Source organism: Mus pahari, chromosome 13, assembly GCF_900095145.1.
Source record: "Mus pahari chromosome 13, PAHARI_EIJ_v1.1, whole genome shotgun sequence".
NCBI classification, from domain to species: domain Eukaryota; kingdom Metazoa; phylum Chordata; class Mammalia; order Rodentia; family Muridae; genus Mus; species Mus pahari.
The window spans coordinates 78,866,372-78,882,163 of NC_034602.1; the positions used below are offsets into that span (position 1 = coordinate 78,866,372).

The 15,792-nt window shown below is 45.7% G+C and overlaps 1 protein-coding gene across 3 annotated transcripts; it reads right to left on the reverse strand.

The window, feature by feature from the left end:
- Positions 1-4,786: 4,786 nt before the first annotated feature.
- Positions 4,787-14,521, reverse strand: LOC110330672 (cytochrome c oxidase assembly protein COX18, mitochondrial). 3 transcript variants are annotated; one of them, XM_021210934.1, is made up of 6 exons: positions 14,175-14,521; positions 12,820-12,924; positions 9,648-9,811; positions 9,001-9,122; positions 7,593-7,700; positions 4,787-5,248 (listed from the first exon to the last, which is right to left on the reverse strand). In XM_021210934.1, exons 3-6 carry the CDS (start codon positions 9,790-9,792, stop codon positions 5,072-5,074), a joined length of 552 nt encoding a protein of 183 aa, XP_021066593.1. In that variant the 5' UTR covers positions 9,793-9,811; positions 12,820-12,924; positions 14,175-14,521; the 3' UTR covers positions 4,787-5,071. The 3 variants fall into 3 exon arrangements, with proteins under 3 accessions (XP_021066593.1, XP_021066592.1, XP_021066590.1); XM_021210933.1 differs by having other exon boundaries at positions 12,820-12,920; positions 14,175-14,515; XM_021210931.1 differs by having other exon boundaries at positions 9,001-9,125; positions 12,820-12,920; positions 14,175-14,515.
- Between the last annotated feature and the right edge of the window lie 1,271 nt (positions 14,522-15,792).

The following is a 15,792-nucleotide window of genomic DNA, read 5'->3' on the forward strand; positions in this document are numbered from 1 at the left end:
AAGAAAGAAAGAAAGAAAGAAAAGGAAGTTGTCTTAGGGTTTTACTGCTGTGAACAGACACCATGACCAAGGCAACTCTTGACCAAGGCAATCTCAAGGACATTTAATTGAGGCTGGCTTACTGGTTCAGAGGGTCAGTCCATTATCATCAAGGCAGTAACATGGCAGCTTCCAGGCAGGCATGGTGCAGGAGGAGCTGGGAGTTCAACATTGTCTTCTGAAGGCTGCTAGCAGACTGGCTCCAACGTGGGTAGGAGGAGGGTCTCATTGCCCACCCCTACAGTGACACATTTCCTCCAATAAGGCCATACTTCCTAATAGTGCCTCTCCCTAGGTCAAGCATATTCAACCCATTACACAAGTCACACATAGAAATACATACCAGTAGTCCCAGCCCCCAGAAGACCAAGGCAGGACTGCATGATTCCAAGGCCAACCTAGCCTAGATACTGTATAGAAAAACTGTTAAACAAAACAACATCAAAAACCCATGGCACTGTGGCTTCCAGTCCTAGGAAACAATTTAAATTAAAAAATCCCGGAGATCCACCCCATAAACAAGTACCAAACCCAGAAACTAGGCAGATGCTAACAAGAGCCTGCTGACAGGAGCCTGATATAACTGTCTCCTGCGAGCCTTTGCCAGTGCCTGGAAAATACAGAAGTGGATGTTCACAGTCATCCATTGGACGGAGCATAAGGTCCCCAATGAAGGAGCCAGAGAAATACCCAAGGAGCTGAAGGGGACTGAAGCCCCATAGAAGGAACATCAATATTAACTAACCCAGAGCTCCTTGGAACTATACCGCCAATCAAAGAAAACACATGGTGGAACTTGTGTCTCTAGCTGCATATGTAGCTGAGGATGGCCCAGTCGGTCATCAATGGGAGGAGAGGCCCTGGGTCCTGTGAAGGTTTGTCTTAGGGTTTCTATTTCTGCACAAACACCATGACCAACAAGCAAATTGGAGAGGAAAGGGTTTATTCAGCATTGCTGTTCATCACTAAAGGAATTCGAGACTGGAACTCAAGCAGGTCAGAAAGCAGGAGCTGATGCAGAGGCCATAGAGAGATGTTCTTCACTGGCTTGCTTCCCCTGGCTTGCTCAGCCTGCTCTCTTATAGAACCCAAGACTACCAGCCCAGAGATGGCACCACCCACAAGGGGCCTTTCCCCCTTGATCACTAATTGAGAAAATGCCTTGCAGCTGGATCTCGTGGAGGCACTTCCCCAACTGAAGCTCCTTTCTCTGTGATAACTCCAACCTGTGTCAAGTTGACACAAAACTAGCCAGTACAATTGACCCCTTGTCAACTTGACACACAAACACATCACTATTAAGCCTCAACCTGTATGTTCTTTTTTGTTTGTTTGTTTGTTTTTGTTTTTTTTTCAAGACAGGGTTTCTCTGTGTAGCTCTGGCTGTCCTGGCACTCACTCTGTAGACCAGGCTGGCCTCGAACTCAGAAATTCACCTGCCTCTGCCTCCCATGTGCTGGAATTAAAGGCTTGCGCCACCAACCCCGGCTGTTGGTCTCTTCTTAATCACAGCTAATTTCTTAGCTCCACCTAACCAGCATCAACAGTCCCAGTAATGCAAAGTTTTTGCTTTAGTAGTTCTGGTATCTTCTTAATCACAGCTGATTCTTCAACCCCAGCTAACCAGAACCACAGAATCTTCACAATCAAAATAGTAATGGCCCTGAAAAGAATCTTTAATCTTCCCTCTGAAATTTCACAAGCCAGGCCTACATCTTCTGCACTGTTCTCAACATTATCTTCCAAGCTCCTACACAACATCCCACAGAGCTCTTAACATCAAATAGATCTTCTAGCCTAAAGTTCCAAAGTCCTTCCACAGTCCTCCCCAAAACATGGGGAGGTTGTCACAGGAATACCCACTATTACTCAGGGTTTCTGTTCCTGCACAAACATCATGACCAAGAAGCAAGTTGGGAAGGAAAGGGTTTATTCAGCTTACACTTCCAGGCTGCTGTTCATCACCACAGGAAGTCAGGATAGGAACTTAAGCAGGTCAGGAAGCAGGAGCTGATACAGAGGCCATGGAGGGATGTTACTTAATGGCTTGCTTTCCCTGGCTTGCTCAGCCTGCTCTCTTATAGAACCCAAGACTACCAGCCCAGGGATGGTGCCACCCAGCAGGGGCCCTTCCCCCTTGATCACTAATTGAGAAAATGCCCCACTGCTGGATTTCATGGAGGCATTTCACCAACTGAAGCTCCTTTCTCTGTGATAACTCCAGCCTGTGTTAAGTTGACACAAAACTAGCCAGTACAAGGTTCTATACCCCAATATAGGGGAATGCCAGGACCAGGAATGGAAGTGGGTGAGTTGGGGAGCAGGGGAAGGGGGAAGGGGATAGGGGATTTTCTAGGTGATAGGGTAAACTAGGAAAGGGGATAACATTTGAAATGTAAATAAAGAAAACACCTAATTAAAAAAAAATTCCACATACAGTTTTTGTTGGGGTCCAGGAACTGCCTCACAAACCACATGAACACTGATCTAAGTCAGGCAGGGATAGTTTACTGTGCATACGTCACAGGACCAGTCGATCAGGGTCATGGTCCAGATTCGGGAACTGAACCATGATATTGAATTAAGATTCTACAGAATTTTTAAGCCCCAAATCTACAAGCGTCTGTGCCAAGTTATTTCACCATCAGGATTTAGGGAAGGGGAATTTCCTTAGGAACATGTCTTTGTCTTTGTTGCATAATTACAATATCCTGCTCCCATTGGTTGGGGGTAACTGACAGGGGACTTGCCTTGTCATATTCATGTTCTACCTTGTCTACAAGGATGGGGCTTGCCTAACATTCATGTCTTAACTTGCCAACCAGGATGTGAGTTACTGACGTAAATCTTCCTGCTAAGTAGGATGTCAGTCCCCAGGGAGGGCTTGGGAACTTAAACTTTACTAGACCGCTACTCAAAATAGACGTCTTATTTCAAGTAGCTGTTTCTATTGGTACAGGTATTTCTCATGTTGGGGTGCATCCTAGGGGTAGCTTATAAAGGCAGATACCATAAAAGCTTATATATAGGTGCGGGAAGTGCTGTTGGGTGGTTGGTTCAGGTCCAAACTAATTGTGGGTAACTATACAGAACAGTTCTACTGACTTCTATTGTAATCAGTTTCTAAGGGCACAGACTATAACAGACTATGGCATTAGACAGTTTCCTAGTAACAGCAGGAACATAGGAGAAGGTTTCCTTATGATGGCAGGCAAGCCAGGTCACAGTTACCTAGGCCTTAACATTTTACATAAGTCATTCATTCGGTTTTGCTTAATAAAATTGAAAAATCAGATGCTGGATCATTGTAAACCAGCAACTGTCTGTGTTGGCATGCAATCAAAGAAACAGAAATATGTTCAATCAATATGTAGAAAAGAGACAAAGGGGAGTCAAAATGCTCTTGGGTGGTGCAAGAGTCTCAGTAATACATTGGCCCTTGCTGTGACATCACTGGTCACCGCTCTGACATCATCATCAGGATGAGGGAAATCTCCCCTTTCTCTACCTCTTGCAACTCAAAGGTGTAAAAACTGAAGGAGTACTGAACTCAATACTGCCAGAAATGTACCTGGGTTTCCCTTTCCCAATACAGAACTAGTAAGCCTTCACAAGCCATAGGGTCTTAGCAATAAAACTTTTTTTTTGTTTTTGTTTTTTGTTTTTTTGTATGTTTTTTAAAAGCTTTACACATGAGTGTAGGTGCCTGCAGAGCCAGAGACATTGGATCAACTGGAACTGAAGTTATGACTTGTGAGCCACTGTGTGGGTGCTGGGAATGGAATTCAGGACCTCTGCAAGAGCAAGTGCATCTCGCAACTTTTTTGACCCTAAAAAAAAAAAAAAAAAAATGACCTTAAAAAAATTAAATGCTGCTAGGGAGTGGTGGCACATGCCAAGTGTTCAAGGCCAGCCTGGTCTACAGAATAAGTTCCAGGGCAGCGAAGGCTACAGAAAGAAACCCTGTCTCAAAAACAAACAAACAATCAGCCACTACACTAACGTGAGAATTCCTGTGGAACTTATTCCTAAATCCATCACCCACAACTGTCACCTTCCTGAATGCCACAAGAGCTGAAGCTACGATTTCTATCACCCGTGAACTTACCTGAGATCTCACAGGGGGGCGGAGGGCTGGGGGCTGGAGAGATGGCTCAGTGGTTAAGAGCACCGACTGCTCTTCTGTTTTGTTTTGTTGTTGTTGGTTTTTTTTTTTTTTTTTGGTTTTTCGAGACAGGGTTTCTCTGTATAGCCCTGGCTGTCCTGGAACTCACTCTGTAGACCAGGCTGGCCTCGAACTCAGAAATCCGCTTGCCTCTACCTCCCAAGTGCTGGGATTAAAGGCGTGCGCCTCCGACTGCTCTTCTGAAGGTCCTGAGTTCAAATCCCAGCAACCACATGGTGGCTTACAACCAAGATCTGATTCCCTCTTCTGGAATGTCTGAAGACAGCTACAATGTACTTACATGTAATAAATAAATAAATCGTAGAAAATAAAAACAAACAAACAAACAAAAAAGAATGATCTCATGGGCTAGAGAGATGGCTAAATGATTCAGTGGTTGAGTTACCTCACTGGAGGGCTTGTGAGACCGCTCAGCAGTGAGTATATACTGCTTTTCCAGAGTCTGGTTTCTAGCACACTTATACACAGATGCACATACCCCCACAACAACACTCACAATTTATAAAAACAAAATCCTTTAAAAAAAAAAAAAAGAAGGAAAGAAATTATCTCACCAGAGTCTTTTTAACTTACAAAACTTTATTTGTGGACAGTTGGGTAGAGCTCATACAGGACCTAATCCTGTTCTCAGCAAAACTATGATTTTTTTTTTTTTTATGAACAAGGCCAGGCATCCTATGTTATTTTTACACTCTTACAATTGAACATTTAGTTTTTCATACTAAACATCAAATACATCTTAATTTCCCACAGTGCTTCATGATATTTAAACATAGACTTCTAAATTCAATGCATGAAACTGACAGTGACATTTGTAATTATTTCCAGGGTGTTGGGAGTGGACCCTCATCGTTTTCTTGAAAGGAACTTGGCGCAAAAGGCAGCAGAGAGGTCTCTGTACGGGGTCTCTGAGTCGGACTTGCTTGGTGGTATCCGGCAGAGCTGGCGGAATCCGGGGGAGCGCAGCAGCAGGTTCTGTGTGAGGCCCATGAGGCTGGAGCACAGCCAGTAGAGAACGAGAGCCTAGAGAGAGCACGCAATGGTCAGCGCTGGGCCTGCACAGCAGGCTGGCCGTCAGTAAAGGGCACCAGCACTCGGAGCAAGCTCCCACACAGCGTGAGGACTCCAGCAGGCGAGAAGGGCTGGGCACAAGGAGAGCGGACGGCGACAGGGAGCAGGAGAGCAGCGCCTCCACTGACTGCTAGGACTCTTCCCCAGCACGGGAGCTGACAGGCTGATCCTGCCGGTGGACCAGGGAGCCTGGGGCAGCCACTTCCCTTGGCAGTCTTACCAGATCGTACTTTCCCCATTACTCATCGGCCTCTCATAACTCTCCAGGAACTAGCTTCTCTGTGTCATCAGGATGTTTTTTTTTTAGTTCTTCAGGACAGAATTATCAACTTTCTTTTGTGATACAACCCAGGGTGGCACTTCAGACTAAGCCCTAAAGCCTTTCTATACACACGTGTTTACTTCACATACATGGATTTTGTAAACATACACGTGTATCACGATTTGCTTGAGCATCAGAAGGCAGTCAGGTCTCGGAAGTAGAACTATGTGGCTGAAGAGCCCTGACTGGACGAAGCTCTCTAAGTCTGAGCCCTGTTCTCTAGCCTCTGGCTTTGTACTGGTCATTGCTCTTGCTTCTGTTTCCTACCTATAAACAGGACAGCAACTGTTCCCACCTCAGAGTGCTGTTCTGAGAGCATTTGTATAGAACGGTAAACACAACACAGCACCCACAGAGAGACTGCAAGGGCAGGAGGGCACAGCAGTTAGTTAGTACCTGAGCTACCTGCAAAAGGGACCCCGAGGAGCAGAGTCAGAGTTAAGTTCCCTTCCATGCTCAGGCTCATCACTCAGGGAGACTTTAGTGGGCCTGCCTCACCATACCACTGGGAGACAGGAGGTGACATACTAGGTGCATTAATAAGCGTGTCTATGAACGAACGGCAAGGTGCACCAGCTAGGAGAGGTGCTCGGCCCCAACCCAGAGGACACGAGTGTAAACCCTGGAACTCACATGGGGGAAGGGAGAACTGACTCTAGGAGGCTGTCCGTGACAACCACACATACACCCTGTCATATTCTGATAGCTGGGGTAGTGGCTGCACACCACCTTTGGCTCACACAAGCACTGTCAAGCCTTTAGCTCACCACACTTTTCAGTGCATCCAGATGGAACCATAAGCTGCCATCTACATAATTCCTTTTGTTGCTAAGAAACAAAACCCTAACTTTGCTGGCTATATGATATCTAAAAAGCCACTATACGTACTTTCTAGGCTCTTAAATTAGGTGTGATTAAATGAGACATAAGGACACTTGTTTGGTGGGACACCTAGCAACGCTCCTAAGGACCACGTGTACCTCAGGCACCCTCTGCAACCTAACCTGCTCCAGCAGCCACCAGGAGCACTGTGGCCATGAGGAAACGTGTCAGAGGCAGTGAGTGATGGAGCAGGAAGCAGCCACAGGCCTCTGGCTGCCCCTGTGGAGCGGCCGCTTCATCTCTCATCTGGACCACTCTGGACCCGGGTCAGAGTTAAGCACAGGTACCTAAGACACCATTTCACATCTGTTATAAACTCTGAGCTTGATCCTTGGCACACCCTACGCCTGCTTCATCGGGGGTTTCTCCTGCCACTGCGCTGGGGTTACACAGAATCTTACAGCAAGGACCCCCCCCATGGGAAAGCACTGTGACAGCCACCATTTCAAGCTGGTTTCTGATACATGGAAGCTTATTTTGCACAGGTGACAGTTATTCACCCAAGGACCAACTTAAAAATACACTTTCACACCAACAGGGCATCGCTGTGGATCCTCAAGTACGGTGGGCTCATCTAACCTTAATGCCAGCTACTGAATGCCAACTACTGGCTTCATGTTGGCGTGGAGTAAAAATGCAAACCAACATGACATGGCTCTCGACAACTTCTAAAGTACCTGTGGGAACCATGGAAAAGACTGAAGAAGTTGTAACAACAATCAACTGTTCTATTTCTTTCAAAACCTTGGTTAGGTCTCAATAGAGACAAGCGAACAAGGCCACAGCAACACACAAGATGAAGACGTCCTCAGGAATCCATATGGACTTTGACGGTTTTCCTCTTTTACGTGCTTTAGTTCCTAACACAGTCTATATGGAAGCTGCTCAGTTTCTTAGCTAGTCGAGTAGGTAGCAACCTGACTATGGAGGTATTCTGTTAGATTAAAATAGAGGAAGGAGAGCAGAGAGTGACAGGACAGCTGGACACATCCACGTGAAAGGTGACTCGTCCAGGCAGTGCTCTCAGGGATACAGACTCAACAGCAAGGGTCCCGAGGGTCAAGGAAGCCCCAGACATGCCATGCTACTCACCGAGGGCACTGTTGCAGCAACTGGGATCATCAACACCGATACAGCACGGACAAAATTTGTGACATACATTTGAAAACGAGATGTTCCAATTTTTTGTAGAGCGAAAATCTGAAGTAGAACCCATGGTTACTAAGTACACATTAAATCAGGTAAGTTTAAAAACACCAGCTGAAGCCTAGGCTTTACGGTGCTGCTATAACCCTCGCACTGATAAACCGGATCAGCAACTCAAAGTCATTTTTGGCTTATGGATTTGTGACCAGCTAGTGTCCTCTGATAGGGTTCCACTATGCAGCCCTGACTGGCCTGGAACTCACTCAATAGATTAGGGTAGTCTCAAACACTGCCTAAGCTGGGATCACAAGTGTGGACCGCCACACTCTGTTAACAGCTGATTTGAGACCAGCCTCTACCAGTACCTTTAAGAGCTGGCACTGGTTCAATGGCACAGCACTTGGCCTAGTGTGTAGAAGGCCGTGGCCTCCATACCCAGCACTTGAACACAACAACTTCAGCATCAATGAACTTACATAACTAAGTGTCTATCTCCAAGATTGGGAACACCAGCTAAGCCTCCTTGCCTGTGAAGCAGGGCTCTGACTGCAGAGGCAAGCCTGCTGCTGCTGCTGCTGACTTCCGGAGACACTTTCCGGGGGTGATGAGATTACAGACAGGTGAACCCACACCCGGCAGCCCTGTATTCCCAGAGACTCATCATCTTGCACAAGTTTTAACTCTGTGCACTGCTATCCCTCCCTTAAAGTAAAATAACCACCATGTAATTCTCACAGGGTTGGTCGGAATTAGGTAATGTGTGTCAATTGTTCAGACACGGGCACACAGCAGTGTTGAGTTAGAGCTCTTTGTCAGCACCGACAGTAATTCATTTCAGCCTCCGGCCATCACTGCCTTCTTCCTACCAGTCACTGAGCACAAACCAGAGCCATACTGAGTGTTCTTAAGGAAGAACATTTATATTACACATGATGTCTTTCCCCAACAAAAGTTCACTGATGGCTTCAGTTTTCTGTGTACTGCACGTGTGCCTGGTTCAGAAGCACTGTGGGTAATGAAGAGTGACTGACAAACCCTGTACTTTCGTGTATCTGTTTCTCTACTTTATCCCAGCAAGGTGTTTCTCATGGAGTTGAAACAGAAGGTAAAGTCTGTTGTGAGCAGCCATGTGGGTACAGGGAATTGAGCCCAGGACCTGTGAAAGAGCAGCCAGTGTTCACTACCAAGTTATTTCTCTAGCCCTATCTTTTCTTTCTTCAACAGGGATTCTATGTCCTTGAGTGCCACAGTCGTGCATGGCTGTTTGGAAGGGAAGGCGTAACACAGTTCCTGCCCCCAGAGCAGGCAATCCCAGTGCCTGAAGTGGTCAGCAACCCCAATGCAAGGCACCGACCTCCACGATCAGTAGGTTGACAACACCAACAGAGACAGGCAGAATCCAGGTGGAATCCACTGCAGTGAGGTCAGGAAACCACAGCATCCCACCAGCAGCTAACTGTTCCTGAACAGAAATGCCTGCTGAGACAGATACACAAAACAGGAGCTCTCAGAACAGCTGAGGATGTCAGGAACATACAGAGAGCAGCCCACCACTCTCCAAGTGCCACACTCAAACAGCTGCCTCACTCAAGCATCTGCACACTTTTTTTTTTAAAGATTTATTTATTTATTATATGTAAGTACACTGTAGCTGTCTTCAGACACTCCAGAAGAGGGAGTCAGATCTCATTACGGATGGTTGTAAGCCACCATGTGGTTGCTGGGATTTGAACTCAGGACCTTTGGAAGAACAGTCAGTGCTCTTAACCGCTAAGCCATCTCTCCAGCCCCCATGTGCACACTTTTTATTCAAACTATTTATATATTTTTTTGTTTCATTTTCTCAAGTTTTTGTTCTCAACACAGACTGTGTGTTTATACTTAAGACTCTGAATTCTGTATGTAAGGAAGACAGTAAATGGTAATTATAAAAACTAGGACTGTTTTTCTACTGGGAGGCAACCCTGAAGATTTTGAGAGATGAGGGTTTCTGCAAGTTACCGTCTGAATGTGTGGCCCCTGTGCTGAGGTTCCGGAGGGCGACCGAGATGAAGACCCACATTGGAAGCTGGACCCAGACCAGCACCGTGGCTTTGAAAGGGTGGCAGTTGTCACGGACATACAGCTCTGAGACAAGTCTCCGCATGTTCTTCAGATAGGTGAGTCTATGGGGAGGGTGGAGAGGGAATGACACCTGACCACCAGCAGAAGCTTCACCCTACAGCAGTCTGAGGCGATGGCCGAAGGGTTGAACGGGGTTTAAACCATGGTAACCAGTAAGGGGACAGCCACTAAGCAGAAGACACACAGCCTTCTTCTTCTTTTTTTTTTTTCCTGAGACAGGGTTTCTCTGTGTAGCCCTGGCTGTCCTGGAACTCTGTAGACCAGGCTGGCCTCGAACTCAGAAATCCGCCTGCCCCTGCCTCCCGAGCGCCACCGCGCCCGGCCTGACATGCAGCCTTCTACTGATTCTGTCAGGTACAGCTTTAGTCTCTAATGATCTCTAGCCAGTACGGTTTTTAAAAATAATTTTATTTACCATAGTCTCTAACTGCTTGAGGCCAGGCTCCAGCTACATAGTCAGTTTAGTAAGGCAAACCTGGGCTACCTATGAACTCCTGTCTCAAAATCAAGCATAAATAAATAAATAAATAAATAAATAAATAAATAAATATGTATTGGGGTTTCAAGACCAACAAAGCTTAACACATTTTTAACTACAGCTATTACAGCTGAAAGCCTATTTCACTTAACTCTGTGGTCCAGGCAAACACTATCACTTGCCCTCCTAAAGTAGCTTTTCCGTTCCAGCAGTGTATATTCTGAGACTGCCAAAATGGCCTCTAGTGTTTTCAATCAACTTCCCAACAAGGGTTATGTTAATCTGTTCACCAAATCAGATTCTTTTGCTTTTGAAAGGCAGAGTCTCACTGTGAGCCCTGACTGGCCTGGCACCTGGCACTTGCCAAGCTGGCCCAGATTTCAGAGATCCACCTGCCTCTGCTGCCTAAATGCAGGGATGAAACTATGCACCACCACACCCAGCTCAATTATGTAAGTGGTTTTCTGAGCCGTGGCTCAGACAGTCCGGGATGACCTTGAACTTGATGTGTAGCCAAGGCTACCTTACCCTTCCTGTCCCCACCTCCAAAATGCCAGGATTGAGGGATTACGTGCAACCACACCAAACTGTTGCTTTTGACTGTTAAGTCTTACTGTCTTGAGGGAGGATTATTGGATGTTTTTTCCTTTGTTTGTTTGTTTGTTTTGAGGCTGGGAGGGGAGCACTAGCCCAGGGTAGCCTCCTGCGTGTGCACCGCTGACTTTGCCCAGTTTCTTCCTCACATTCAATCTCATATCATACACATTTAGTACAGGACAGGCCTTTAATTGGTGTATTGAGTTTTTTTTGTTTTTTTTGTTTGTTTGTTTGTTTGTTTTTTTTCTTTCTGGTGTATTGAGTTTTATCTGAACTTTCTTTCTCTACGTACACTTGTACATCCTGGTCCTTAAAACTTTTAGGTCATCCAACAAAATGGACTAGTGAGGTACAGGCAAGGAAGGCATAATAAATGTCACTTCATCAAGCCATCTGCAACCCAAATGGACAACTAACTATTCATCTGGTCCTGGTTCACTGCTATAGCTCTCAGATTTCTGTTCATAAAAATATCAAAACACCATGCTTACTTAAGCATATATGTAACAAATAAGGATTTATGTTTCATGCATTAATATATATATATACTTTCTACTTTCTTCTCTTTCTGAGACAACGTCTCAGTCTTAGCCTGGATGGCCTGGAACTCATTAGGTAAAACAGGCTGGAGGAACTCAAGAGATATACCTGTGTCTTCCTCCTCAGTACTGAGATTAATGTCTTGCCTCAACTGTTTAGCTACAATGTTTCCCTACATGTCAAGTTTTCTTTACTATTCTTGTTTAAAATTTATTTTATTATTTTATGTGTATAAGTGGTTTGCTTACATGTATTTAATTGCACCACATGAATGCCTGATGCCCTCAGAGGTCAGAAGTGGGTAGTGGATACTTCAAGGACTGAAGCTACAGACAGCCATAAGCCACCATGTGAGTATTGAGAATCAAACCTAGGTCCTCTGAAAGTGCAATAAGTGTTCTTTACAAGATACATACAGAGACCAATGCTTTTAATCCCAGCACTCAGAAGGCAAAGGCAGGTGAATCTCTGAGTTCAAGGCCAGCCTGATCTACAAAGTGAGTTCCATGACAGCCAGGGATACACAAAGAAACCCTGTCTCAGATTAAAACATCAATGGACAAATAAACAAATGAAAGCAAGTGCTCTTAATTGCTGATTCAGCTCTTCAGTGCAATGTTAAATTTTTATTAGCATCAAATAAAGATGACAAAGCTCACATTAAATAGAATTTGCCAAGCATGGTGGCACATTCCTTGCCCAGCTCCACTGACTTACATCAATTTTTTTTTTTTTTTTTTTTTACTTTTTAAAGATTTATTTATTATATGTAAGTACACTGTAACTGTCTTCAGACACTCCAGAAGAGGGTGCCAGATTTCATTACAAATGGTTGTGAGCCACCATGTGGTTGCTGGGAATTGAACTCAGGACCTTTGGAAGAGCAGTCAGTGCTCTTCACTGAGCCATCTCTCCAGCCCACATCAAATCTTAATACAGTTTTAATTCACTGACTTTATCTTTTCAGTGGCTCCCCAGAAGAGAGGCCAGGTGTGGTATCACAAATGTATAATCTAAGCACTTGGGAGGTCAGGGGTTGGAGGATTGGAAGTTCAAGGTCATTCCTGGGTACAGTTGCCTACAGGGCCTCCTGGTACACAAGAAACCCTGTCATATTCGACATACAGAGCCAGATATAATAGTCTGCACCTGTAATCTCAGAGCTGAGAGAGAGGCTGAGATGGGAGGACCATTCAGCTTCACAGGAGTTGGGATAACGCCTGTTTCTTCCTTTCTTCGATTCCATTCCGATACATAAAACCACCATGCTGCATAGTGATTAACATGAATACACCAATCAAAAGAATACCCAACCCTGTGTTTACACTAAATATACATGTAAGTATGCATTTGTGTACACACACACACACACATATATACAAATATGTGTACACACACAAACATTTTCGTGACTGCAGACACAAAGCTGCATACCTGGCCACTCTCTTGGACCATCCAAACTGACGTGCACAGACTGCAACTTCTTGGTTAAGGCGCTTGGCGATGTCTTTTATTTCTGGTTGCAAGTTTTCCACCTAACTAAAGAAAAACGTTTGATGAGTTCATTAAGGATCTTTATTGATAACTACTGCATAGTTACCTTCAGCTGTCAACTTTGCACATCCAGGAGAAAGGGCCTCCAACTAAGACATTTCACTCATCAGATTAGCCTATGAGGCATTTTTTAATTACTAACAGGACACTGCGCCACCAGCCCCAGGCAGTGTGAGCTGTATAAAAAGCCAGTAAGCAGTGTTCCTCCAAGGACTCTGCAGCTGTTCCTGCTCTGTAATGCCTCCATGATAGACTATATAACCTACAAACCACATAATCCCTCTTCCCCCACTCAGCCTTTGGTCAGGGCAACAAAACTCACAGTTCTAGTCTCTAATCGCTAGACTATATACAAAAGTTGTTTATTGATCACATTTGTAACTAGAAACATTTAAGAAAACTCCATTGCTTAAAATATCTCTAGCCCCAAATTTAAATTCCTGCTTGTACACCCACTCATGTGCGTGATCTTGGCAACCACAGAGTTAAACCAACTGCAACTTCTTGGTTATGGGTGCCTGGTGTTTTGTTTCTGGCTGTGCATAACCTGAAATTCTGATTTCCAGTATGTAACATATCTAACAGCACCTCCTCCATAGGATTTCGAGTGAATGAAAACTGCACTGCGGGTTTTACTGTTCCATCCCTAGATTTCCCAGGAGAGAGAAAACAAAGTTCCAGTGTTAACACCTCACTGTGAATGCTTCCTGGCTCAATGCTGCTGCATTCCTTCCTGGCAATCCTCTGTGACCCAAAGTACTTAAAATCTTGATTTACAACCCCCCTCCCACCCCCGGGCGCAGCAATGGAAAGGTAATGTTATACTAATTCCACTGAACAGAGTTCCTAAAAGGCCAACTCAAAGTTCCAATCCATCGGATACAGGATCGTAGGCCCAAAGGAAGAATTTAAGTCTGGAAACTGCTAACTTAGTGATACCTTTCTAGTAATAAAGAGCAGTACCAATAGTGACAAATAATGCAGCAGGCGCTCTGTTAAAATGTTTATGACCCTAATGTCACAGGTTCCTTCGTGCCATTTCTTCTGTATATTGGTCTTAACCGAAAATTTGGGAGGCACTTGTATTTCGAAGGCTTGGTAGGTCGGGTAAACTGAAAGGCACTCCAGTCACCAACCATCATTTAACATGCAACGCTAACTAAATTATTTCAGCAAAGACGCAGCCTCGATGTTAACACTAGCAGGCAGGCAGCACGGGGACCGACGCCCCTCACCTTAGCCAGGATGTAGTGCTGATAGGCGGCCAGGGGCAGAGTGACAGCACCGCGCAGGGCAATGGTGCTGAGTACGATGCTGCCCCACCAGGGGAGGCCGGTGGCCTCCTGCGCGCCCAGCAGCACTTCCTCCGCCGTGCGCACCGGCGCCGACGCTGCCAGGGCCTCATACCAGCCGCCCGGAGAGGCCGGCGACACCGACGCGGCCGCCCATACCGGAAGGGCTGGGAGCCGCGCGCTGCTCCAGGCGGGCGGTGATCCTGGTGCCCGGAGACGCTGGGTGGGCAGCAACCGGAGCCACCCGGCACACGCCCGGCATAGCATGGTTCCACAGAGCGGGCGGCCGAGAGGCTGCGCGCATGCGCGAGCCCGAGGCCACGCCTGCCCTTCCCAGCCGAGGTGGTGTCCGGCGTCGCGCTAGAGATGACGTAAGGCCCCGCCTTTCCCACGCGGCTCGGAGCAGCTTGCGGCTCTCAAGACTCCTTTCCTTGCTGGGGTGGAGCTCAGAGCAGGAACCGGAACTGCAAGGGTAGGCGGGGCGAGCAAACTGCCTTGCTGTTGAGTTTCAGTTTCCGCTCAAGGAAATTGTGGCTCAAGTACTTTTTGTGACTTGGCTGCTTCCGCCCCAGGCGCGCAGCATCTATCTCGCGTTTCCTCCACGCACTGCTGAAACACCTACTTTGGGAATTGTGTTTCTGGCTCGGTCAGTGTTAAGTCTGCGTCCTTTATCCCCTAGGCAGTTCTACTTTATAATAAGACTTAATTGTCTTTATCTGTTCCGGTTAGCATTCTGTATTCCTTTATAAACAGGAGAATGCAGAATGCCAAGTGGTGGCGCACTCCTTTAATCCCAGCACTCAAGAGGCAGAGGCAGGAGGATCTACCCCAGGCTAGCAGTGGTACCTGGTGAGACTCTTTAAAGAAGAATCACCATCATAATAAGGAGCAGGGGGAAAACTGTTTTTCATTTTACAAAATGAATTACCATCAACAGCACAATTTTGCTTCAACGGGAGCACTGTCTTCTGGTTAAATGGAATGCACAGGGCATACAACAACTCTTGAGTTTTTCACATTCGTGTTCCTGACAACAGCAAATAAATGGAACAACGGAGCGCCCACCCCTAGGGTAGGCCAAAGTGAATTGAGTTTTTAGAAACCTATCCCATGTTTCCTAAAGCCAAACTGTGGACACTGTCCCCTACTTTACTTATTTTCTGAAACTTGGGTAACCTGCCTTCAGCTCCCATAGCATAATCCCTTTTAAAAACAGCTCACCTATCTCTTGCCAATTTAAGAAACCACTTTACTCCCATAAAACTGGTAATATCCACTAGGCCCTCCCAAAACGGCCTTAAGCCAAAGAAGTTACTTAGAAACAACTCCCCCAAGTCCCAACTTACCACACAGACGAGAGCCTAGAATTAATTCTCAACACTGGGGAAGTAAGGAGATTCGTACCCGATTATGGTAAGCATAAACAATCCTTTGTGTATAAATAAACCTGTTATTTATAGATCTATTATTCACAAACCCAAACCAAAATTTTCAAGCAGTTATTAAAATCTTTAACAATTTTTTTCTACAGCTACAGGTAACTGACAACTGATAAAACTGA

Bases quoted from the DNA above. Each gene is read 5' to 3' on its own strand.
- LOC110330672 (XM_021210931.1), bottom strand. From the start codon at position 14,498: ATGCTATGCCGGGCGTGTGCCGGGTGGCTCCGGTTGCTGCCCACCCAG. The intron at 9,126-9,647 runs GTAACTTGCAGA...TATCTGTCTCAG, and splicing joins AGGGGCCACACATTCAGACG to CAGGCATTTCTGTTCAGGAA. The intron at 7,701-9,000 runs GTCGGTGCCTTG...GTTCTACTTCAG, and splicing joins TCAACCTACTGATCGTGGAG to ATTTTCGCTCTACAAAAAAT.